At 47.1% G+C, this 26,331-nt stretch overlaps 1 protein-coding gene across 1 annotated transcript; it reads right to left on the bottom strand.

Annotated features, from left to right (window-relative positions):
• Positions 1-1,063: 1,063 nt before the first annotated feature.
• On the bottom strand, positions 1,064-25,990 carry Gpb5 (Glycoprotein hormone beta 5). Its single transcript, XM_089559995.1, has 2 exons — positions 25,663-25,990; positions 1,064-4,724 (listed from the first exon to the last, which is right to left on the bottom strand). Exons 1-2 carry the CDS (start codon positions 25,954-25,956, stop codon positions 4,509-4,511), a joined length of 510 nt encoding a protein of 169 aa, XP_089416121.1. The 5' UTR covers positions 25,957-25,990; the 3' UTR covers positions 1,064-4,508.
• Positions 25,991-26,331: the final 341 nt, after the last annotated feature.

Here is a 26,331-nt window from a genome sequence, read left to right as displayed (position 1 = left end):
TTGACACTGTAACACTAGGCATATTTAAAAACCTGTCATTAGATCATGTACAGACGTGAACGTACTTGTCTACAGCGCTCAAGCGGTGCTTCTTGGTGGGTACAGCCGAAATAACAAGACGCAGACACAGAAAGGAACAAGTAGAACGTAGACGAAGCTGACTGTCAACTAAAATTTTATTGGAAAACCCGCGCTTTTTGTTTCCTTGTCAAAAAGATCTTGCTTTTATCTCCCGTGGGGTTCGTTCAAGAAGGAAATTTCCTTTCTTGATAGAGAGATTGATGGTGTACTAACGCACCGCTGTCCTGTTTCCCGTATCGCCAATGCCTCCAGGATCTCACGTGTCACTTGGTCTGCAAACCTTTTCATGACTTGAACTTCATGCAACTTGGGCTCACACTTGCGCACTTTTTTTCCTTTTTTGTTTTCTTTACAATCTCTGCAATGCAGGGCTAGATTGCTGCTTGGGGCACCTGATAGCGATTATGCATGTTCCCTTATCCTATCATTAAGGCACCTTCCCGTCTGCCCTATATATTGTTTGCCACAAGCCAGAGGGATATTATAAACCACACCTTTGACACACTCGCTGAATCTTGTTCAGTGTGCGATCTGGCATTGCTGCTTTTTTTGCCTGTTGACTCGGGCACACATGCTCATTGCCTTGTTTGGTGCAGAGCAAACAACCCGGACCCCGTGCCTCTTGCCAATCTTCATGAGGTTGTGGGTCAATCCATGAACATACAGAACCACTGCTAATTTCTCCCTTTCATTGCCTTCTTCAGGTCCACCTTTCCTTGCTTGCACTCCTTTCACTTTCCGCAGCAAGCTTTCAGCTACGCTGCTGAGCATCGGAACGGAACGAACCCCACGGGAGATAAAAGCAAGATCTTTTTGACAAGGAAACAAAATCGCGGGTTTTCCAATAAAATTTTAGTTGACAGTCAGCTTCGTCTACGTTCTACGTGATCCTTTCTGTGTCTGCGTCTTGTTATTTCGTCTGTACCCACCAAGAATTATGAACCAACTAGCTCAGTTTTCTACTCTTTTAACGCTCAAGCGGTGCCCTTAAGAGCGAAGGAGGCGAATTTTTAGCGCAGGTACTGAATTTCACCGGCAGTGCCGGCGCTCGACAACAGCCGACAAACGCACTAACAACGCGCCGTTAGAAGAGTAACTGCGCTAATATATCGCATGATTTGTTCCGCAGAACATTGATCAAGCGCTCTTGACAAGCCTGCTCGCTTCTGTACTATCTCCAGTCTGACGTGTTCTGAAAGCGCATCTGAATGATTAAGTTCAGTTGGCGGCAAACTGCAAGTCCTCTTTCTCTTTCCGCAAACCCCACAGCGAGTCTTTCAACTAAAGGAGTATTTTTTTCACAGTGCTGGAAGCGTTCAACACAGATTTAAAGCATGCAAACCTCACTAAACGGGTCACTGCTAAACGAATCTGTTTGGCTGATAAAAAGAGGCCCATCAAGAATAGCAGAACACTGAAATGATTTGACTGACTCCATTATTTTATTAACAAACACATGGTACCACGTTACTTAGGTAACTAGAACGTAAGCAGTGCATTTTTCGTTTTTTTTTTTTATGTCGACAAACTTGAAGCATCAGGTTTCGACGGCACGTCAGCTGAGGTTAGCGAATCAATAACAAACGAAGACTACAATGATCAATACGGCTGCCCAACTGGTCACCCATTGATTGAAAGGCAGTATAGATAGCCCTTATTTTGTTAGCTTTTAATCATCATACGCTGCCTGGCGTTTCCAGTGACATTGCACATAGCCAGCCTATAGGCGTTTTTTCCGTTTACAACGTACAGGCAGCATGTCCTATCGTAGATAAAGGAGAGACCAAAGACAGAATGCAAACTGGTGACCGCATTTTGTGCGACATCATAAGCAAGGACCAGCCGTGCGATCCCCACCAACCAAATATTTCTTTCTTGGCGTTCTTAGCTGGACTCATTCAACCGTGCGACGTTTGCTTATGGAACACGTGACCAACTTGGCTGCAATAACTGCAGTCAAACCTAGTTGTAACAAAACCAAAGGGGAGCTATTTTACTTTATGCATTGTGTAACGTGGTTTCCTAATAATACACAATAAAGACTTTTAGCATAATATATACCTACACCATTATCTCTCACCGCTCACCGCAAGCCTCCAGTGCGCATGCGTGTTGGCGGTATACACTACGCTAAACGTGTCTGAAAAGCGATGGTTAAAACGGATCAGCTTTAGCGCCCCTTCAGGCTGTTTGTAACGAGGCTTAACGGCGTATTTTCATCTATTCTCTACGAACGTAGCACGCTTACAAGACAGCGCAAGAACACTTTTCTTGAGCCTGCAACTCGGCCGTCCAGAGGCCCAAGACATGAATGCGCTTAGTGCGTTACGAAGAGGGAGATGAAGAAAAAAGAAAACAAGGCCAGACTTTGAAAACCCAGCCTTTTTGTCACACATAGACCCTGCACGAGGGCACGGGAGAAAACAAGGTTGCACACAGTTTCACACCCCTCTCATTGTTTTTTTACACGCCCCAGTGTTGGAATCACGCTGAGAGACAGGGCGGGCCGAGCCGTGCAGAGTTTATGGTTGTGGAGCGCACTACAACGTTCACTGACTATTTTTGTGCGGTTTAATCATGAATTTTCACGCACAAGACTTGTAAAGCCATCACGGTGCGCCAGAGCGGAGAGTTCTGGAATAATTGTCGCCTCTTTTCGCATGCACCGTCATCCCGGTACATAAGTTTTTTTGCATGCGTACGATCTCAAACTGAGGCCGCTGCGACTGCATCGAACTCGCGACCTCGTGTGCTTCAGTCGCAGAACGTTGTAACGACTGAGCCACCACAGCGGATACTTGCACGAGTTGTGGTAGAGTACTTACATGTACTCTAGGGCGACGGTTTTAAGTATCTGCGGCATGTATATCGGCTTAGATTTTGTTTCCCGGCATCGACGAATAAATAATGACGTATGACGTAGTGTACGCTTTGTCACCCGAAGTGCAATAGTAGAATGGTAGTAAATGGACTGAAGAACTTGAGGAACAATTGAGAACCAAGACGAAATCGAGACAGTATCGTCTCATGCGTTATCTTTCGTAATTTAACCTCACTCGTGACCTGTCCTCCGCCACCAAAAAGGCGCCAACTCTTGGCTAGCGTTTTCCAATGTCTACCCTTAATGGCCATTTCATCACGTCTACAGCGCCCCTCAGCGGCAGTCGACGTTAAGCCCTGTCATAAATTACTCGCAGCGCCACGCTTATCGCTCGGTATCCTGCTCTCTGCCTTGCGTTGCGCGTGGTTACAGAGCCCGTCGCTCCGGAACGGCATGCGTCCGTCTGCACCCTGTCTGCCCCGAGGTCGTGAGTTCAGCTCTCAGCCGCGGTGGCCACGGTAAGATAAGCTCAAGTGACGAGAGAAGAAATAAGCAACGTACTCAAGATCTCGCTTTGCGTATACAAACTCCACTGCCATTTTGAGTACTAGGCTTCCAGTACGTTTCCCGGAATAGCCATGAACTTCGAATCAGGAACAATGCCACCATAAAAAGCAACCTTTGTTAACCATCTTAACGCAGCCAGGCACTGTCTGGAAATACAACTCCGCTCCCTTTAAATTCAGGCTAGCTGCTTGAAAATATTTTTCTTGGGCTGTATTTGCAGAAAGGTAGTAGTTCAGATAAACAAGGCTGCCTATAGTACTCAAACCGTAGGGACAACTAATGGTGCGCATTGTAGTTTTGTGGTGAAAACGGCACGCTGACGCACGCTGGGGGCGTTAATTGACGGATTTCTTAAATTCACTCTGCTCTGGTGCTTCGGACTGCCGACCAACCTAGTGGAGATGCAGTGTCTCCCAGTTCCCTCACCACCGCAAGAGGCAAACAGCTACAAACTAGAATGAACACTGTTTCATTTATGAGTCCAATAACCCCCTGTTTTTTTTAAGGCTTTCAAAGCGAGACGTATGACTTTCCCTTGTGGCCCCGCAGCTGCATTGAGGTGGATTACACAACTATCACTGTCACTTCAGTAGTCCTGTATGCTGTCCACATTAATTGGTTTAACATTGCGCATTGTCGAGCGCATTACAGAACAATAAAACAACGAGGACGCCGACAATTTGGGTTAGGTGGTGACGTTTCAACTCCCAACAGATGACCACTTTTCAGGAGCCAAAACGTCACCCTCTAAGACTTCTAGTCAACGGGTCGGCGTGCTTTTGGTTTCAGTGTGTCCTTCCGGTCAGACAGGGTTTTGTTGCAGCTTGATTGCGCCTTTGTTCTTTATCGTCGTAGTAAAGTAAAACTCAGCGACGTCCGGCCCGCTCTGTTTCCCTCTCTCTCTTTCCCTCTCTCTCTCTCAACGCGGCTGGGACGGTGGCCCGCCTAACAAGGGAAGCAGGGCCCGGCCCAGCGTGCCGTGCGGTTGCCGGGACGCGTCCTCAGGCTTGGGGGCCTGGGGTCGGCGCTCCGGCTGAGTCTAGGGATGCCTGAAGCCCTCGCAGCTGGTCCAGGTCGAGTCGCACACCTGGCACGAGCAGCTGAGCGCCTCGTAGTACTCGTAGGCACGCAGCTCGTTCTCCTCCTCCACGTCCACCGGGTCGCAGAAGCGCAGCTGGGTGCGCACCAGCTTGCGAGAGTCGTACGTGCACACCGGATGGAAGGAGCGCTTGAACGGGAACCGCCAGTCGGCGATCTGTATGTTCCGAAAATAAAAGAAAAAAACCCTCAGTTAATAACCATCAACACTACCGAAAATGCAGCGACTCTGTAGACGTACTGCATGATGCTCCAGGCGACAGCGGGCAATCCCTTACAAAAGTTTTTTGAAGCGAAAAGCTTCACTAGGCTCGTCAACACCGGGCTTCGCGTGGGCTGCCCCTGGGCGCCGCAGTGGCGTGCCCTTTCCCCCCTCGCCACCGGTTTACCCTTCGCCGCTGCCGCGCGGCCTCCGCCGCAGTTCCAAGACAAGGTTCTTTCGCAAGGCGTTGCGATAACGCGTGAGCGGCGGCGGCGGCCGTAGAAGAGGCGCAGACATTCGCCATGGAAGGAAGAAAAAAAGACCCAGAAGTGATAGCGAGGGAGTTGGCTCAAAATCTACACCGCTATCGTGGTGCTCCCAGTGCCTTGTGCGCGAACTCCGACAGCCATGACGTCAAACAAAGCATAACTGCAGCTTTTCGCTTGTATATCCAGGCTTAACCAGAGCTAAGCCACTGCCATTTTTTTTAAACAGGCCAGAGTCTGTCCTTATGTTGTATACACAGCGCGAATCCTATAGACTAGTCTATAGACAATACAAATCCTATAGACAATGTACAGAGTGATGGCCATATTGTTTTGGTAGACTTTTCTCTATAGGCAATATATCGACTATTAAGGGAGAAAAGAAGACACTAAAGAAGACACAAATCCTAATGTATGGCCATCAATCTGTAGATTGTCTAAAGGCTGCCATAAAAATTGTATTGTCTATAGACTAGTCTATAGACAGTACAAATCCTATAGACAACTTATACAATCTACACATTGATAGCCATATTGTTTCAGTAGACTTTTGTCGATAGAAAATCTATCGACTATGAATAGAGAAAAGAAGACACTATAGGAAGGCATCAAAGTCTACAAGGAGTCTATAGGAAGTACACAGACCATTTTTATTAGAGAATGGATAAGCAAATACCCTTAGGAAGGAATAGTTGCAGGCCAATTGGTGGGACATTATGAAGGACAAGGCAGTAAAAAAAAAAGAAAGGACAGAGGCAGGCGACAGCACGGTACTAACAACTGAGCATGCATTGAAGTAACGCCGTGGCTTGTAGGGATCAATCACACGTGTAATCTGGCAATCGCAAAGCGAGGGTGAAGACATGAGAAATGGATTCCATGACAAGAAAACAAATAAATAAATAAAATCGTTCAGCTCTTAGTACCGCCCCAAGTTGTCGCCTACAACTATCAGATCTCTTTCTGCTGTTTTATTTTTCAGCAAAAAAAAAAAGGACGCCACAGCCCTGGTGTCAACCTTTGGTCGTCCGTTGTCCCGTATTAAGTGACAGATTTTGGCATAAATATGCAGTGAATTTCGCAGGTTTGCCCGAATGGCTTTTCAGCCCCACTGTCGACCTCCTATGATGCTCCCGGCGCTGCTAGATTGTAGAAAGTGCAAAGGACAGTTCTTCTGCCTGTCTAGTGCTTTGAGGACGGCAAGAGAGTCCTAAAATGGCTACAAAATGTCAAAAAAGAGTGTACATTGTGATCCTAACCGCTTCGCGCTCACTGCCGCGGCTGCCCAATTTCGACGGAGGCGAAATTCTAGAGGCCCCTGTACTGTGCGATGTCAGTGCACGTTAAAGAAGCCCAGGTGGTCGAAATTTCCGGAGCCCTTCACTACGGCTTCCCTCATAGCCTGAGTTGCTTTGGGACGTTAGACCCCAATAAACCAACTTCCTTAAACGATAGACCATATCCATGGACACGGCCCCGTTACACGCTAGGGTGACAGTCACTGCTAATCCCTGTGACAGTCAGTGGACCTCTGACTTTTAAACCAGGCGGAAGGCCGGCTCCCTGCATCTGCTGCGGGATCCCCGCCACTGCTTCTCGCAAAATGATGACTTGTGAAATTTCATGCAGTATGCTTGAGATCCTCTCGCACAGGGAAGCGCAACATCGTTGGTCCTAAATTTATGCTAGAATGGCAGCCGCCCTACGCCGCTCATCGAACTACGAGGCCTGATGTGGCTGGGCAGCAGTTGGTCTTTCATTGTCTGTTTGTCGTGTGGTTATCTTTCGTCGGAGTTTCTGAGCTTTGATAGCTACCTAACCCACTTCCCCTTTTTCCCTGATCCTTTTAGGTAGCTTCAAGTGCTTTCGCCTCCAAAGTGCGGAAGTAGCCTGAGAAAATACCACAATAAACTTTTTTTTTTTTTCAATTTGTACTGTTGGGAAAAAACAGCGCTAAGACGAAGGACAAAGAAAAGAGGACAACAGGTCCTGTTGTCCTCTTTTCTTTGTCCTTCGTCTTAGCGCTGTTTTTTCCCAACAGTATGTACCAACTAGCTGAACTCTCCGTTTTATTGTACTGTTCTTGTTCCTATTTTACATTTTGGATTCCTATATGTATCTTGTATGCGTCCACCTTATGTAGTTTTCTTTCATCATTCCCGCCTATAATCTAAGTTTTCTGTGCGCGCCCTCTGTCCCTGTGACATAGTGGTCGATGGACACTTGACAGACTGATTTCTTTGCCGCTCTTTTTTCTTTTTTCCCCTTTGTTCCCCTCCCCAAGTGTAGGGTAGCCAACTGGGCATCGCCTGGTTAACCTCCCTGCCTTTCCGTCCTTTTCTCTCTCTATCTCTCTCTTTAAAGCAACCGTAAATAAAATGAAGCTGGCGATCTTTAAAGATAGCAGCAATACTAGAGCGTGTGAGGTGCATGTCAGGTGCATGTAGACTGACGGGCTCATTTCTCGTCGTAAACGTTGTCATGTTCTGTGTTATAACCATCGAAGGGTTTGTGGTTTTCTGAAGTCAGGCCCAATACTTCGTTCTTCAAGGATGTCGCGAGTTTCTGTTTCCACTGCTCTGTCGCGACGCAGTGCTGTGAGCGTAGTGTAGCTACTCCTAGCGCCCGGGTTCTTGTCGAAACCCCGGAAAAATCGATGCCAAAACAGCGCTCCTCCCTGATCTGTACTAAGCAGAGTGACAGCGTTGGGGCCAGAAACGGATGCATTTTGCATTTAGATGTTAGTCGCGAATGCCAGCGGCCGGGGTGACCTCAGCATCGGGAAGGCTCAGGCATCACACACTTTTTTGGAAGGGTGTGAGCGAGGTTCCACGTTTCCATCGCAATCGATATCGACCTTGTGGCGTGCGCGGGTGACCTTTGAGGTATAGATACGCATTAGAAAGTTTGCGCAGTGTCTCCAGAGCGAGCAAATACAAGACCTTACAGAAGCGAAATGGGTGTTTAGGTGGCTGAACAACCTTGGAGCTGTACCACGTGCGCTTTTTGAGGGTGTCTGCAATTAAATGTGGTTTTATTCAAAATTTTTAGGGCGTGAGACGCCACTGCCTAACGCCCTCGAGCAGTCAGCACAAAGTGAGACTCACTTTGAAATTCTTGTGTGAAAATGACCTGTGCACAGATGTATCTTCCATTGAAAGGTCTGCGTTTGCATTGTGATACACTGCACGACTATTTGGCACTCGCTTTCGGAACGCTAACTTCTGACGTTGCCACTTAAATATGCGCTGTCACGTGACCCGGAAAGCTGCCGGCGTCTTTCAAGAATGCCTACATTTCTTATTCTGTAGAGTTTTCGCAGAAGAAAAAAAAATCTGCTGCAGTTTTGCATGGCACTTTTCCCTACAGCTTCAGCGACATTATGAAGCAGGCACTGGACCTTAAACGTCCTATGCCTTCTTTTTCTTCTTCCTTTGTTTTGATAATTTAACGCTACCGGGCCCAAACAAACGACTGTTGAAATAATCGGCAGTCCATCCAGCGAGCTCTGCACTAGAAAAATGTTCTCAGTCGGTACATGTTCTCTATTGACTTCGAGCGGCCAGCTAAATAACGATACATGAAACAAGCGCCTGGCTAAATTCACCAGGAACGTGTGCCGAGAACACATCTACAAAAGCACCTCGAGGCCAAAAGCATGACTTGTGACAACATTTACAAGTTCTTCCGATCACTAACTGCAAATTTCGCTTCTCTGCTCTTCAGAGCTGGGCGTTACTTCTGCTTTGACCAACACGCCGCTAACATGAGACAGAATAAAAGCACGGGGCGCTAAAGGAACTGAAGATGTGAAAAGGCTCCACGGAGCTGGCGATGCGCATTTTAAACAAGTACGTCACAAGAAATGACGTGAACTTTTAAATTCGATTGCCTGACTGTTAACGTCTCTAAAACTAAATATATCATGATTGATACTTAGTTCGAAGCACAACACAGCATGTAAGCAAGCAAGCATTATCGACGATGTCGAGGCAACTAAAGTGAGTTACGCAAAACAAGAGATCGGGCAGTCGTCTGATTCTGGTCGGTCTACATTGCTTTGACATCTGTTCATCGAGAGTGCGGCGTATTTACAATGGGAAGCCAAGGCCTCGATCTGACAGTAGAGCCTAGTGAAAACGATCGCTGTTAAGCTTCAAAATGGAAAGCTGGCGTTTTTAAAACTGTGTATCAGCTGACGACAGACTTTGGGACATAACGTCGGAATGGGTGTCTCAGAGTCCACTCAGCATTGCCGCATCTTGACAACGACAAAACACGTTTCAGATGATAAGGACGCAACAATCCTTGTCTGTAGATAAAACAAAAAAAATCAACGCATGCTGTCTCGAAATCAAAGTGCTTCGGCATCGGCACTTTTTCGATCGCATGTTTCCGTATATTTTCTTAAAAACGCAAAGAATAAAATGCGTAGAAATGCTGCGCCCGCGTTTTATAAATAACGTTGCTTGTTTTTCCAACAAGACTTCCCTTAACTAGAATATCTTCAGAAGCCGGAGCAGACAGGACCTTGCACTTCCCGTACCCCAATATGGTTTTCGAAATCATGTGAAACAACGGCTTCCGACGGGCTGGCAACTCAGCAGATAGGGTTGCGAAACTTTGTTGCTACGGAAAATTGTATGTAAGCAAGCAGGTATGCAAGCATACCTGCTTGAAGGTCTGATTCCTCATCTAAAGCTGCAAGGCTTTAGGCTGGGAGTGCTACAGATTTTGAGAGGAAACTTCGGCGCAGGCTTAACTCGTTTTCCCATTTAAATGCATGAGCTATGAAGAAACGCTGTTGTAACTCAGCATAAGAGGAAGAAAGGGGCGGGGGATATGTTTCCTCGACAGATACGCACATTATTTCAGTTCCGCCCTTGTGGTACAGTGTGCTCATACAGCGTCTGCTCTTAGCGACCACTGCATCCTAGCTCACGGCCGATGCCGAGCAGTTCGTTGTTTGCGCAGTAGCAGTATTATCCGCTTTCGAAGGAAAAGCTGTGATGTCTGTATGTACGTATGTATGTAGGTATGTAGGTATGTAGGTATGTATGTATGTAGGTATGTAGGGATGTAGGTATGTATGCAGGTATGTATGTAGGTAGGTATGCAGGTATGTATGTATGTATGTATGTATGTATGTATGTATGTATGTATGTATGTATGTATGTATGTATGTATGTATGTATGTATGTATGTATGTATGTATGTATGTATGTATGTATGTATGTATGTATGTATGTATGTATGTATGTATGTATGTATGTATGTATGTATGTATGTATGTATGTATGTATGTATGTATGTATGTATGTCTGTGTGTGTGTGTGTGTGTGTGCGTGCGTGTGTGCGTGTGTGCGTGTGTGTGTGTGCGTGCGTGTGTGTGTGTGTGTGTGTGCGTGTGTATGTGTGTGTATGTATGTGTGTGTGTATGTATGTGTGTATGTGTGTAGGTATGTGTGTGTATGTATGTATGTATGTGTATGTAGGTAGGTACGTAGGTATGTATGTAGGTAGGTACGTAGGTATGTATGTAGGTACGTAGGTACGTACAGTCTTTGTCAAAAGTAACCAGGCTGTACATGTTTTTCTTCTCAGTCGTATATTAAAGCTATTATGCCAGTCCTCAAGCTCCAAATCTCTGTATGGTTAGAAGAACTACTGTTCTCTCCTCCAAAGAACTTTTTTGTCTTTAGGGAATCCGTGAGGGCTGTGTTATAGGAATGAGAAGCAAACCATGCAGCCTGGTTACTTTTGACAAAGGCTCTACGTACCCTACCAGCGCTCCAACGGACCGGTCGACAGAGACCGCAGCGTTGGCCTAGAGGTTTACGCATCCGCCTCACATGGAGGAGATACTGGGTTCGATCCCTAGAGCCGCCAGGTACCCACCAGTTTTCCGATAGGTTCAAGGTTTCCCCCAGGCTGATGCTCGACATTTCGGGGGAGAAATGCTTTAGGAAGACCTCCCCGAAAATGCGACGGTGAGATGAAATTGAAGGACGCAATGGGGAGGCGACCAATGCAAACCCTAACGTGTATATGTCGCGACACAACGCAACGTATGAATATCTGTGCATTTTTTTCCGCGTTTGGACACTAAACTTAATAAGTGCTACTGCTGGCCACATTGCACTTTTAGTCACTTCTCACATCTGTTTCGGTCGCGTCAGATGTAACGATGTGCCTCTTTGTAATTCATAATTGCGCCAGCATCCCAGGCGCCAGTGTTCATGGCCACCGCACGTGAGCTCACCAGAGTGCCACTGAAGTGCTCATGAGCATGCACATTGTATGCACTGATCTCACAGCAGCGCCATATTATCGTCGTCACCATCGCCCACTTCACGCAAAGGCCTCTCCCATGTCTCTCCAATTAACCCTGTCCTTTTCGCGCTGTTGCCACCGTTTTCCTCCAAATTTCTTAATCTCACCCGCCTACCTAACTTTCTGCCGCCCCCTGCTGCACTTTCCTTCTCTTGGAATCCACTCCGTTACCCTTAAGGACCAGCGGTTACATTGTCTTCGCATTGCATGCCCTGCCCAAGCCCATTTATTTCTCTTGATTTCGACGAGGACATTACACCTTCGTGCTAATTTGTGCCCTCAACTCCCTAGATTTAACATAACCAGTAGAAAAATAACCTGTTCCTGTAGACTGCTTCGGTAGCGCAGCAATCTAGTCTTGCACACGAAAGGTTGACGGTTCTATTCTCGTTTCGACTGGTGGCGCACGGCTTTCCTTCCTTTATTACCCTGCCACCAGTGACATACCGCGTATGGACTAGACTCAGCGAAACTCAAGTTGTTTGCTATCTGCAGACCGCATTTGCGCTGTATTTCGAAAGAACTGTGATATTATGCCACACGGCGAGATGTGAAGTCGGAGTGGACTCTAGAACATTTCGTGCGTTTAGTGGAAGCAACTTATTTGAATTTCGGAAAATTAAAGCTGAATTTACTCCAGACGGGACGTTTATTCAGACCTGAACCTCGCAACTGAGCGAAGGACTTTGGCTGACCGCAAATGAAGGCATTGCGCCGTCTTCTTTTTATTTTTCGTATTTTTTAAGCTTTCGGTCCTTCGGACTCCGTTGTTCACTCAGAAGAACCTGCCGTGGTCCATTCAGAAGCGCTTGAGGGTCACCGCGGCAGCAGCAACTATAATCTGTGAGTTGATTTGGTTATGATCACAACTGGAAACTACGTGCCTAATGGTTGTCTATTTGAGGGGCTCTTATCCTTCCCTTATTCCGGTTACTTCTGAGCGAATTTCGCTGGTTATGCCCCTTCACCTTAAACATCATTGAGGAGTACGGCAGATTAATCATTTACATCTTTTACTTCCAGCTTGTCAGCTTGCGAACAGCTTATTTCTTTTCATTACACCTTTCAGTCAACGTGTTTTTGTTTACTTGCGACTCACTACCTGGTGCAAAACATCTAAGTAACGGCTGCAGCTTTTTAATGTGAGAGCATTAAAGCTAACATTAGGAGTAAAATCCTCCATCTGATGTCACGAAATTCACTGACTGGTCGAGAGAGGTCGCGTGACCTTGTAACATCATCGCAACCTGCCTACCGGGTTGTGAGCAACCTAGTTTCAAGATAGCAGCCTAGACAGCATTACAGTTCACGCAACCATAGCGTTCATTGATGATAGTATTAGAGAAGCTGCGACAAATGTGAAATCTAATGCCATCGTATTTCACTTTTAAGGTGACTTAAGCGTCCCAAACTTTTGTTCGTTTTTTAAGCAAGCATTGGTTTTCAAGGAGGAGTGAGCGCCGTTAGAGGGCACCTCCTTCTCTGCGGAGGCAAACTCATTTCTCTAGAACCCAAATGTGCAATGCACAAAGAAGATGGGCAAGACGCCACTCACCAGAGGACGCGAATGAGGCTCTTTTTTTTACCACCTAGCAATCCCAAAGTTGCCGCACAAGCAACGCATTTACGTCCTCCATCGTTTCTCCACGACCGATAAAAAAGGCTACCATTTTGTTCTTTTACTCACTTCTGGCACAGAACGGATGTTTCGTACAGACATAATTCTTTCGAATGGTGCGTTGTCCTTTTGATGCAACCCAACGCAGCTTCGTAATACGCGGTAAAGCAGTTGGGGTGTCTAACACGATTGTTTTCCTGGTTCTTCATTTCTTCTTTCCAGCTTTCTGCCCTCCTCCGTTCGTTCCCACCTAACGGGAAAGCTATAAACTTGTCTTCAGCGTCGCCGCAGAGAAGCCGTACAGCACCAACGTGTTCTCCGTCGCTCGTAGTTCAAATTCGATCCTGGGGAGCAGCGTTCAGATCACAACGTGTCCTCAAACTCTTGCCGCCAACGGTCTCCGGGGAGTGATCACTAATACCGTAGGCAGCCTGCTTGCAAAAGTCTGATCCGCACCTACAGTTTCTCGCTAAATGCATGCAATATTGATAAAGGCAGAGCCACGCTCCCGACGGCAATGAAGCTCTCCAATTATAACTAGACTAGCGCCCCACCATCCCCACCGTCTACGCGAGTTTCTTGAAGAGCGCTCGACCCGCATCAGAAATTCTGAAAACGCTATATCTTCGCATTTGGGTTAGCTAAAGTTAAGGCAAAAACGTCCGTTTGACTTCTAAAACTTAGCTATATCGCGCTGCTCCGCACTTAGCGCACTAAAATTATTTTCATAGTGAGTTTTTCACTGTTTAAAGCGATATATGTTGCAAGAAGTCGTTATTTGGGGCGTGTGTAAAGCGGTAAAATATTTTTGAAATGTTTGCCTCCACAAAACTCATGCTTTTATGACTTGACCCACGTATTAGGTCAATTTCCAGCCATTCCAAGCAAGGAGCTGGAAATCTGAAAAGTTCATGAATACACCTACGCTGACTACGTCACAACGGCGTGCGTTTCTTCGCATCTGCGTCGTCTGCTTTGCAATGACAGAAGCAGACGACGCTTCCGGTGCGCGAAGTGCGACAGATGAGTCCACTCGAGCTCATTGAGAAAATATGAACGAATGAAAAGGAATTACCAAACATGCATTGGATTTTTTTTTTTTTAAATACAGAGTCTCTTTCTTCCGTTGAACCAAGACAGCTCCACCGCGCGTCACAGCTTCCACCGTGCTGCCTAGTTTTAACGAGGTACTCGCACATTCTCGGGCCAGTGTTGACTCGCCGCGTCGTTCCAGAATCTTCGATGAACGTTCACGAACGTTGTCGGTTATGATTTTTAGTGCCTCGCTCGCCTCCGCCAAACAGCGACCTATGCGCTTGCTAATATGTTGGTTTATTATTTTATCCTGCTTTTAGTTATTGCTCCAGTTACGTGATCACTCTGGAAGTCACGTCTTGTCTATCAATGGATCGGCCTTGTTAACGCGCCGTGGCTCGTAGGTGGCGATGACGAAACGCTCATCCGTTGCGAAAGATTGGTAGCTTTACAGGGAATACCTCGCATAAATATTCGCAGCTTAGGTTAATGTCGGCTGCTTGCTATTGTTCAGAGCTCAGAACGTATCCTAGGATATACCGGGTGTTCCAGCGAAAACTTCAAACATTTTGAAAAATAGGCTTTTTGGGGCAAAAATTATGGCATTATCAGTGTTTGCGGGCACCAGAAAAGCGGTGAATCGTCTTAAGTTGTAATCTGGTTAACTAATTTTAATAATTAACTTTTTAACTAGTAAACTTCGGTACCTAGTTGCAAATGAATATTTGTAGCCGATCGTTATTAATAGCTATATCAGTTTTTAGAATTTGAAAAACGCATTTACACTTGGCGTTCTGGCTCGAAAAATTTTGTCTCTTTAGACTAGTTACGTGCACTGGAGGGGTTGCTTTGCCCACATGCTTTCGAAAGCGCATGTATTTTCGCATGATGCAGCCAAATTTTGTCGATCCATAGCTGGTATAACTAACGACCGGCTACAAATCTCTAATTGAAACTAGGCGCCTAACTCTACTAGTTAAAAAGTTAATTATATTAAAAATTAGTTAACCAGCTTACTACTTAAGACGATTCATTGTTTTTCTGGTGTCCGCCAACACTGGTAATACTACGTCACGAAAGCCATATTTTTACCTCAAAAAGCCTATCGTTGAAATTTTTTTTAAAATGTTAGCTGAATCACCCGGTATGTTGCATGTTGAAAGTTTCTTGCAGCGCAGTAACAACCCAGACGTAATGAAGGAATACACACTCCGGTGTGTTGTTACGGTGTCCTTTGTCTCGGCATGTTTGTCGTCTGCTTGCTGAAGGAGAGGACACCGTGAGAGCGCATTCTGAGGCCTTTCTCTTGTCTGTGTCCTGTCTGCTCTGCGAGATACCATCATGTTAAACACTACGCTTTGTTTGTTTATTCACAGATACCATAAGTGCTCATTAGGACCAAGACAGGAGCACATACCTGACGTCATTACTGAGTTACCGGCTTGAGGTCATATAGTTTTTCAATATTACCGAGACAGAAAGCTGGCGCCACCCTCTATGCCAGTTCCTTAAAGGTGCTTGAAGAGCAATTCATCCACCGCGGGAATGCCGGGAAGGCCGGGTCTCTTACGGGGCTAAGCTTGTGTTGGCCCCCCAAAAAATGAATTCTGCCTCAGAATCGGTAGCTTCGAAGCGATGCTCTTTAGATTATATTAATTTAACAGCGCGTTTTTTACTATTAATTTAATATAACGCAAGTTAAACTTCGGTGTGAGACCGATATGGAAACTTTCGCAGAATTTATTTGAGGTCTACCTCGAGAAGAGTCGTATTGTTGCAACTGAATCCACGTTTTATGCCCAACAATAGCCAAGCCAAGTAAGAAACCACGTCTTCCCGGCATTCCCAGCGCCTCTCCGTGATAATGAACTATCGCGTCGCCATCTTTCCCTTTAGTTACGTGGAGAAACTCTATGCCTGGGGAGCCAGAAAAAATACCTACTTAATGATATAGTTAGCAAAGATATGAAAGGCATGTCGAACTATCGGAAACAGTTCATTTTTTTTTTCTTTCCATTTGTTAGCATCAAGATCTCCAAGTGGCCGTCAAAGTCTGTGCTTTAAACAACGCAGACCAACCTACCTTTGTTCTGACTAAAGCTGAACGTGCACATTTTGTGGGAATAACAACTAAGCCAAAATTACAGCAGTATATTCTGAGCTCTTTTCCTGCTACTTTCACCGATGTTCAGGCAACTTTAATTTCTCCCTTAGAAGACGGATGTGCAGAGGCGGAGATAATAAAGCCTTTCGCCAAGCATTTTGGTACGGTAATGATTACGTTTGCACAAAGGTAAAGAAAGTTGTAAGCCGCGTGGGGAAAGCAGCGTGGGTAAGAACTTCGCCAACAGGGTTCCACGGTTCGTAGCTTTCATTGCTGGCGTAATGGAACGAAGCAGATGGCGATTTACTTCGCTTGTATGCGAATACCATCGTCAGCGCCGCGCAATAAACATCCCCAGACCTTCTCTTCGTGTCCGTACTTCGCCTGTAAACACTCTTGCTAATAGCTCCTGAGAGAGCATAAGTCTCTTGCAGGAGCTTCAAACTTGTGCTCTTTGGAGGGCAGGAAGCAGCACGTGTCTTAAGAATGTTTCGTGCGTTATAGTAAAAGTTCACAGAAGCAATCACGGAAACAGGCAGTGGGTGATCTTCGTACAAAGCTGAAGCTCGCGTCTAGAAACGCAAGAAATGCGGCAACTCTGCGCAGAATGCGAAACTGCCGCTCGTCTCCTACCCGCTATATCTTTGCTGAGCCCGAGTATGAAGCGCGAGATTCGTATGCAGCGCAAAGTTTTGAGCAGCTGCAAAATGGAGAAAAAAAAAAGCTGAAATGGAGTACTGTGGCTCAAGAAGTAATCGTTGTGAAGTGGTGCGCGAGTGAATCCAGCGACCTGCCACAAAGTGCTGTCAAAAAGGGGGAACGTATTCTGCCTAGTTGCTACATTCACCGCGACCATGCCATGTAGCGGACTTCCGATATTGACGTATCGCTGAAATTTGTGTTATGGTGCGGCGATCGTCTTATGAGTTATGATTTTTAGCCCGCCGTGTCATCACACCGTATTACATGCCGGAAACCAACCCGCTTGCTTTGAACCGCAACGCGCTGTGATCCAGAGCGCAGCTGCTTCCTTCTCTTCCCAAACGCCACGGCTACTCTAGACGGGACAACGGCGCGCGCTCACATTCAGTGCGTCCATTATCGCACTCGCTTCAGCCTTCACCACTTTCCTCCCCCTCCTTCACCTCTTCCTCTCCGCTCTCCTCATTCACTCCTTCATCTCCTCACGCTAACATCGACCCGCGGTGCCTCAACGGTTAGGGCACTCAGCTACTGAGCCGAAGGACTCAGCGCTGTCAGCACCGGTTGAAGGTCCACAGGTGGTAGAAATTATTCTGCAGCCCACCACTATGGACCTTCTTTCTCTGTTCCTTCTTCCACTGCCTCCTTCATCCGTCCCCTCACGGCGTGGTTGAGGTGTCCACCGACAAGTGAAGCAGTTACTGCGCCATTTCTTTTCCTCAAACAACCAATTCTTTTGGCCACACTTCTTTCCTGTCCTCCCGAAGCGCCTTCCTCCTCCTCTACACTCTATTCATCGCACACCTCCATGCGGAGACCTTTATGCCTCGGGGAGTGGGCCGTTAAGCACTGTTGCTGTAAAACACAAGAAAAAAGTGGTAAGTTTTTAACATACTGTAGTTATACCGAATACAAGTATGAAAAAAGCGTTTGGCCTGTTTGGCTCATGGTTTTGGTTTGCTGGGTCGTCGGCACGTCCGGCGACGATATTAGTTCGAAGTAGTATTAGTTTATGAAGACGACGGTGTGCGATGCACAACGGGAAAGTGTGTTGCAGCTTTACACGAGGCGTGATCGGCTGCGGCGATAGCACACAGTCACGAAAATGATACAATATATACACAAGAACCGCCAGCCAGCATGTGACTGACGTAGACTGGCTAAAATTATCTAATTGTCTTTAATGTTTCTATGTACACGAGCCAATCTGGTGCTGGTCCTCAAGTTTGAATATTTCAATATGTATTGCAATATTTTTTCATTTATTTATGGTTTGGCCAAGGTCATCCTCAAGGTCAGGCTTCACACACATTTGGTGAGCCGGTTAGACCTGGTGATGTAGTGCTTTCGAACCAAAACCATCGCTGTCACTGGAACTTGCGAACGCTTCCGATGTCCACTAAGTACGCAGTGAGATGGCGTTGTCACGAAATCCGTGCGTCGTAAGCATGCTGCACAAAACTCCAGTGGATCAGAAATGCTCGCCCATAATTGAGCCGACACAGCATCGCATGAGGTTCAACTTCCAACAACCTGCCCCTGCGCACAAACAGGATGCTCCTTTCTTGTGCACTGCTGCCTCTCAGTGAAGCACCCTCTAAAGAGCTCGACATGCCTCGTATTTCATGGACCGGCTTGTCGCTTCACCTTCCTTCTCATCACTGAATGCAGCATCCGGTTCGTCATTAGGGACCGACCGACCGACCGACCGACCGACCGACCGACCGACCGACTGGCTCACCGATGGATCGATCGATCGATTGACCGACTTATTGACTCAAATCCTGGTTGGCTGATTGAGGTGTTGATAGAATGATTGTTTTATTAACTTCATTAACGATTGAAGATAAACTATTCAGAGATTGATTGATTGATTGATTGATTGATTGATTGATTGATTGATTGATTGATTGATTGATTGATTGATTGATTGATTGATTGATTGATTGATTGATTGAAATGTGGCTGGTCCGAAGGCCTCGCTGCTGTCGTTCAGCCAACCGAACACAGCTGCGCGCCATTTAGGACGCTGATTGGCACCTCTGCGCGTTTCTCTCGAATCGAAGACATTGCGCTTTCTCTTCTGACCACGAAAAAAGGGTGCGCGTTGCAGTCGAGAGCGAGTTAGATTCTAATAAATGTAGCAATACTTCAGGAGAGGCCAACAACAGCCCCAACCATTTGGTGAATGCGGTTGCTAGTTGCGTTCAAATGTTTGTACCTCGTTGCCCAAGTTCACGGTGTCTCTCGTCGGGCAAGACCTCCCGGCCTCAAATGTCACATAAATCAGCCTGCATCCAACCGCTGCTATGTTGTTCTTTCAAAGCCACGACCTAACCTGCCTAGACGCACACAAGCCACCCCAAAGATTTAATCATGGGATGCGTGCCTGGCGCTGTGTGCCGCTTTCCGTCGCCTTGCTTATTGTTGCTGGCCGAGCAAAGAGCAACTATGAGTCCAAGAACACGAATTGGCGCTTCTGGCGAGAATGTTACACAGGTCCCGACAGTTGGCAAAAACAGTGGCCCTATTTGCATAATGCCTCGATGTTGCGCCGGGAGCTCCTCGTTAACGAAACACGCCTCGACCGCATACTCCCACCGACATGCGACGGGGGACGCAGGGCAACTGTTGCGATTCGCCAAAGCTCACGGCAGAAGATCCGCCCGAATGTGAAGCCCGCCCGCTCGATTCGAACTTCGCATGAGCTTGCGTAAACACGTTTGTGCCGCATCAGTTGTGGTTGCCAAGGGTCGGCATGTTTTTCTTACCGCACGACGCATCAGATGCCGAATGAAGGTCGGTCGGCCTAGTCGCTTGGCCTTCCTCAATGCTAATGACGCACTGGAAGACTGCAGTAACGAGAACGAAGCGTAGCGAACACCGAAAGTGAATCGCTTGCTGGACCCCCGTTTCTTCTAGGGACAACAACGACAGCAAAGCATGCGTAGGAAGCGAGCGCTCGGGCCGGCAACTGTCCTAATATTTGTCAAACCAATGCGCGGCGTCCTGTAACGAGTTTAGTGGCGGCGTGATCGGAATGACAGCGTATTCCCGCTAGGCCTCGCCGCCCAAAGGTCGAGCGCCGTCAGCGGACCTTGCTTTCGTGAGGCCTTTCCTTCGTGGACGCGTGGGCTGTTGCGGTAGTTGCTGCGAGGCACGGTGACCGAATGAACTCGAGTTTCTTTCCAGCCGTGCATACAAGCACGATAGTAGCCACGCAGGGCGGCAAGCTTCCCTTGAAAGCTTTCCTTCGTCAGTTCCCGCCCTCCCACTAAATCGGTCAGTAGCTCACTGCTTATCCGTAGCTTCCTGATCTTCTGATCTTTCTTTCTGTGTCCCGTAGCAAGCCGTAGGAGTTACATAAAGAAATGTCATGTTGTCATTAAGATCAGCTACACAAATTTCGGTTGCCGCTGTTAGCTGTAACTGTATTCGAGTTCTTCCTTGGCAAAGCAGCTTTGTCTGAATCCAGTGTACCACCTCACAGTCTCAATAAATGACTGTTTTTGTTTTTCCTGTGCCAGACGTACATGCTACGGCGGGTTATCTCGTATTCTGGATTTTCGTTCAGTCATGCTCACCAGTCATGCTCACTACTAGTTTTACAGAGGTATACTTTCACACATCATGCACACTGACCAACGCCTAAAATACCAGCTAAGATATTATTGTACCAGGCCACCCAGAATAAGAAGAAATTATGGCTATCAAACTACGCTATACAAGACAACAGTTCTTCTAAATTCTAGCAAATATATAAAAGATCTCATCCATAAGCACAGAAATGAGCGCTTATTTAGGAAAACATTGGCAGAAATGCTTTTAGTGGAACCCTCATAAACGTACACTCGTGAAAATGTTCCTAATCAATGCTGTAAATGACTACTTATTTTGTCTCATTTCTTGACGCGCCTATGATAACTGCCACTGGAATTCGTTTGTGCTAATTTATATGTTACATCACTCTTATACATGTTACGCTGTGTTGCTGTGTCAGGTGCACCATGGGGGATGGGCCTCGTCAGGCTTACTATGCCTTTTGCCCTCCCCCTCAAGTATGTACACATCCTTGGAACTTACTTACTTCCTTCCTTCCTTCCTTCCTTACTTCCTTCCTTCCTTCCTTCCTTCCTTCCTTCCTTCCTTCCTTCCTTCCTTCCTTCCTTCCTTCCTTCCTTCCTACATGTGCATCCTTCCTTCCTTCTCTTGCATCCTACACTTGCATCCTTCCTACACTTGCATCCTTCAGTGCAGTAAACTGTGTATATATTTAGCGATGCAAATTGTTAACAAGCTCAAGTGCTCTCTCTCATCCTGCTGTGTTCCCTTACTTAGCTGTCTCCCAGATTAAAGAATGTTAATCTACCCCCCCCCCCCTCCCTTTCTTTCCTGTCAAAAGCATGAGGTCACGGATGATTTTCTCTTCCTCAAGCACACCACTGTGTTCTCCATGTCGTTTTACGAGATCGCTGTTTGCGTCATAAGGCAGGCACCTGTTAACGTCTCCATCCGAAAAATAGCGCGCGCAGGTCATTTCGCCCTCGCTTGTTGACACTTGACAAGCACTAAAAAGCTATCGAAGAGAGGACAGGCAATACACCATGAGAGGTAAGCCAAACGCGCCGCCCAAACAACAACACGATGACCGGCAAGCAAGCGGTCACTTGGGCTTACGCAACGGCGTTCACCGAGCATTTAGGACGTTTGCATAACGCTTCTCTGTGTAGCGGCTGTTTTGATGTCCTCAATCCAGTATCAACTAACTTCGTGAAAGTCAGCCCGAGATGCGAAATGTTTGCACCCTTTTTGAATTACTCCTTTAATTTTGTTTTTGTTTTCCACGTTTCGGCACATTGCTGTTCAGTACTTTTAATCATTTTGTATAATGCGCTGAATAGGAACAAATCAATTGATTAGTTGTTTTGAATACGCACACCCTGTTTTACGGTTAAGACCCAGCTCTGTGCTGCTTTTAATTAGCTACCTGATTCCTGCGTTGTTTATCCTTGGAGTTCATAAAAGAAGGCCACACTCTTCAATCACTGTGTAGCGTCGACCCAACCATACTGTGGAGTATTTACGGAAACAACCACTGACTTGCTCAGTGCCCGCAGAAGTGCTTTGCACCAAGGAACAGCCACAGAGCCAAGTTGGCGCAATTTTTTGTACTGTTCCTATATTAAAGACTACCACAAAGCCCAAAGATGTTAATGTACGTTGTAATGCTTCTTTCAACGAGGATTTCAGTACTTACGTCGCAACCATACGCACGTAACTGTTGACGGGAGTTCAAACTCAACTGAGGCGATGACGGTCTCTTAGCAAGTAAAAAAAAAATGACATGCCGACCCAAATGCGATAGGTGTTTCGCAGGAGTGGCCTTGGTTAGAGCATCCACCTCGCATGCGGAAGGTGCAGGGTTCGATCCCCACCGGCTACCTACTAGTGATACAGTGGGTACAGGCTTTCACCTGGCCTGGTGCTCGGCTTAGCTGGTGTAAAATACTTCTTGTGTAAACGAAAATACTTTGTATCAAGTGCTCTTTGGCTAAACCTACTATTACGCAGTAAAAATTGCTCATCATCGTCAAGTGAGATGGGTAGCTAAAAAAAAGATTTGAGGCGCAGATCTAGGCTACCCTCATTTAGAATGCTGGATGCGGGAACCAGATATACTTACGTAGCTGTCAATAAGTAGTGCTGTAGACTATGCAAATTGGAACTCATTCATATTGACACAACCCAAAACACAGACCACAGTGTGTTCCCATATCGTCTAAACGTCTCTCTCTCTCTCTTGTCGATGTTTTTCGCACTGTGTCAGCGTTATCCAAGTTACAAGGCAAACCGCGATCCCGGCGGCAAAAACAGGAAAGGAAAGAAGGAATGACGCTGTTGCAGGAAGTCCCGCATTCCACCCGCCTTCGAGCTTTCACAAAGTACGGCAGTCGTTAAACCTTCTTTTTTTAGAAATGGCGCGCAAAAGACTCTCAGATCAGGCCGATGCAAAGAATCTCGGAGCCCAACCGCTCATCACCGCACCGAACGCGTGGTTTCGAGTCTCCACCTTAAAAGCGAAACCTCCATCCGTCGCTCAGCCATGCGGCGAGTCGTGCCTCTCGAATTTTGGCGACAGTTCTCGGCAGTATTTAAGCGAGCCATCATGTCACGCGCACAGTCGTCGAAAAAAGTTACCGACAGCGTGACAGTTCGAGCTTGTTGGAAAATGAGTGAGATACTGGGAGCAAAAGCGCAATTCCACGTGCGGTGTCAGCGTCAACCTTCCTTTGGAGGACATTTGTCGCTGACGCACGACATCGGTGAGGCTGCGGACATCTCTGACGAACATTAATAAAACATAAAGAAGTCGTTTATGTCGCAACTCTTTACTCACGCGTTAACGAAGTGTCTTCGTGCTCGGCGCTGTGCGACGTCCGAGCTGATGAATTAAATTCTGACGGCGCCGTCACAGCTTTGATATGTGGTGCGCTTAGCCGGTCTCCTTAACTTCACTTTGGTGGCTCAAAGCTTTTATTGAACGACATACGCGATATGCGGACTTTTTTTCTGCGTTAGCAGTAACAGCGACTGAACGGCGGCAAAGTGTGAAGCCTAGGCGAGTGAAGCCTCCATCCTTTATTAGTGCCACCCATTACACCCCCCCCCCCCCATTCCCCCCATACCCCCCCCCCCCCCCCCCCGCCCCCCGCCATCGGCGTAGAATGTGTAAAGACGAAGTCGAGGCCTAAGCGAAGGAGTGAGGGAAGCCCACCGCCCACCAGCGAACCTCCACCCTACCACCCATCTCTACCCTGCTACACATCACCTTCCAGCCACCTACGCCCTCCTGAAGCGCCACCCAACAGAAGCTCACGCAGAAGCGGAGCGAAAAAGCGCCCGTGAAATCAAATTCGAAGGCGCAATGAGAAGGCAAACGATGTAAAAGCGAAATGCAAGTCTAACCAACAGTACAAACGCACATGTTTCGCGCCACATTGTTGATCGTCCGCCAGTGTTTGTTTCCTTTTTTTTTTTTCTAGAGAAAGTTAGGAGGCCGACCTAAACGACATACAGACCAACATGCGAGTAAATACTGTGAGCTAAAAAACGTTGTAATCAGTATTTAAGAAAAGAAACATTATTTCATGACTGAGCTTTTTGGGGAGTAGTATGTCAAAAACTCACAAAACGCTACTGCCACTTTCTAACGAGATACTCAGCCAATATCCTCTTTTTTTTGGTGGGGCATATATAACATCGTTTTTTCACAACCACTTGCCTCTTTCTCTCTGGTAGAATGAGCGCGACGTCACTATGCTGCTGTTCGTGACGTCATCGCGTTAATACCATTAAGCATGGCTCGTTACTCTGGCGCAACGAATGACGTTACTGCGCACTGACCAACGAGTGTGCCACATTGTTAAGCCAACATTCAACGTCTATATGCCGGAGAACCGCAAAACGTGCACTTAAAAGCGTGGGAGTTCAGTATAATTCATCACTTGTGAGTATAGCATCATCCCACCCTGTTTGTCCCTTCTTTGTCGTTCTCTCTTCCACTCTTTCAATATTCCGAAGAACGCATCTACTAGCTCAGCTCTACATCCTATAGAACTCAACATCTGTCACTGTAAAACAAAGAATATAAAGAGAAAAAAGACTACCTAAGCTAGGCTACATCTTAGTTAAAACATTCGGCGAGAGCCGCGATGCCCCCATTGTTTTCCTTCTTTTGTTTTTCTCTTCTTTCTCCTTCTTCTCCTCGTATTTTTCTTCTCAGTTCTCGGGTTCTTCTCTATCTTGGCTGCTGTCTTCTTCGCTTCTCCTCTGTTGCGCTGGCTTGGCTTTCTCTTGACTTGGCTTCCGTCTGCCAAGGACAAAAAGGAGAAGAACAAGAAGCGAAGAAGACATAAGGCAAACAGAGGTAGAGAAGGAGAGGAAAAGTAGGAACAAGAGGAAAATGTCTCTCTCGATCTCGTCTTCTCTTTTTCTTCGTTTCCTTTCCTTCCTCCTTCTTTATCTTCTTATTTTCTCCCTCCTTCCTTCCTCTCTTCCTCCTGCTTCTCCTATTCTTTCTTCTCTTCTGTCTCTCTCTTCCTTGGCTTGACATGGCTGCTGTCTTCTCCTTCGCTTCTTCCTAATTCTTCATGTTCTGCTCCTCCATCTTTCTCTTCTTTGTTGTCTCCTTCTCTCTCTCGGCTCGGCTTCTGTCTTCTTATTTGCTTCTTCTTTCTTCATTTTCTTTTGCTTCTTTCGTCTCTTCTTCGCTACCTTGGCTTGTCTTGGATCTCGGTTTGCGGATTTACACGACAACTATGACTACTGCGGGCTTCAGCTACATGGTGTAAGGTACACATGTTTTCCGGGAACCCTCCCGGTCTGTAAGGTGTCTCCTTCGGAGCACCCTGCCGTGGGTGCTCTTCCGGGTACATTGCCAAATTCAACGAACCAGGTTTGCCCAAAAACCCACGGCGAGAGCCGTGAAAGACACTGCACCTTGTGGCGTCCGCCATCACCACCTATCAAAGGGGATATGCTCTCAACTTCTCAAACCATCACTCGAGTTTTGACCTAATGAGAGCGCTGCATTTTTGACACACGGGTTCTATAGAGAGCTTGCACTAACGTCCCAAATGCCGGGATTTTGTGGTACATGGACCACTGCGAAAGACCGCGCAGTTGCAGGATCGGCTTTGCGCCACCTGCTCCAGCCTCCACCGCAAAATGCGCCCTGTGCCACAAAATGGCGCCCGTGACGTCACAACTGATTTATTCAGGGCTATGTTTCATGTAACGCCATCAGACAAAAAGAGATAGCATGGTGCCACCGACCTCTCCGGAGTCGCATCGACCCCAGCAGGACATGGCGGTGATGTCGTCCCAGCACTGGTTCCCCTTGGCATCGCTGCGTGTGGCGCGGAAGGAGTACTCCCGCCGGTGGCACTCGAGCGTGGTGAGCGTGTCCACGGCGACGTCAGCGCCCCCCGCGGAAGAAGGCGGCGGCGGCAGCAAGTCTTCCTCGTCTTCCTCCCGCGCCACCGAGGCCGATGCAGCGGCTACCGCAACGAGCAGCCAGCAGCGGAACAGCGCCACGGGCGCCGGCAGCGGCGATCCGAGGAAACGCATCGTGGTCCACGTCACGTCCACCCACTAGTAGCGATGATGCTGCTGCCGCCGCCGCTGCGGAGAAGAACAGACCTCTTCAAAAACATTTTCATGACGCTTGAAGCGTGCCAGCAAGCAGAGAAAGGGGAAATAAAGATGTGGAAGTTAACCAAGAGAAGGTACAGTCTTTGTCAAAAGTAACCAGGCTGCATGGCTTGCTTCTAGCTCGTACAGTGGAGCCCTTGTGACTTTCCTAAAGATGAAAAGTTGTTGGAAGGTAAGAAGACCCCAGTCCTTACCTGTAACAACCATTTCAGCTTCAGGCAAGCTGTAAGGGCTCTACTGCATGAGCTAGAAGCAAACCATGCAGCCTGGTTACTTTTGACAAAGACTGTA

This window comes from Amblyomma mixtum, chromosome 9 (assembly GCF_055824585.1).
Source record: "Amblyomma mixtum isolate Tamu chromosome 9, ASM5582458v1, whole genome shotgun sequence".
Taxonomy (NCBI): Eukaryota; Metazoa; Arthropoda; class Arachnida; order Ixodida; family Ixodidae; genus Amblyomma; species Amblyomma mixtum.
This window is presented reverse-complemented; position numbering and strand designations above follow the sequence as displayed.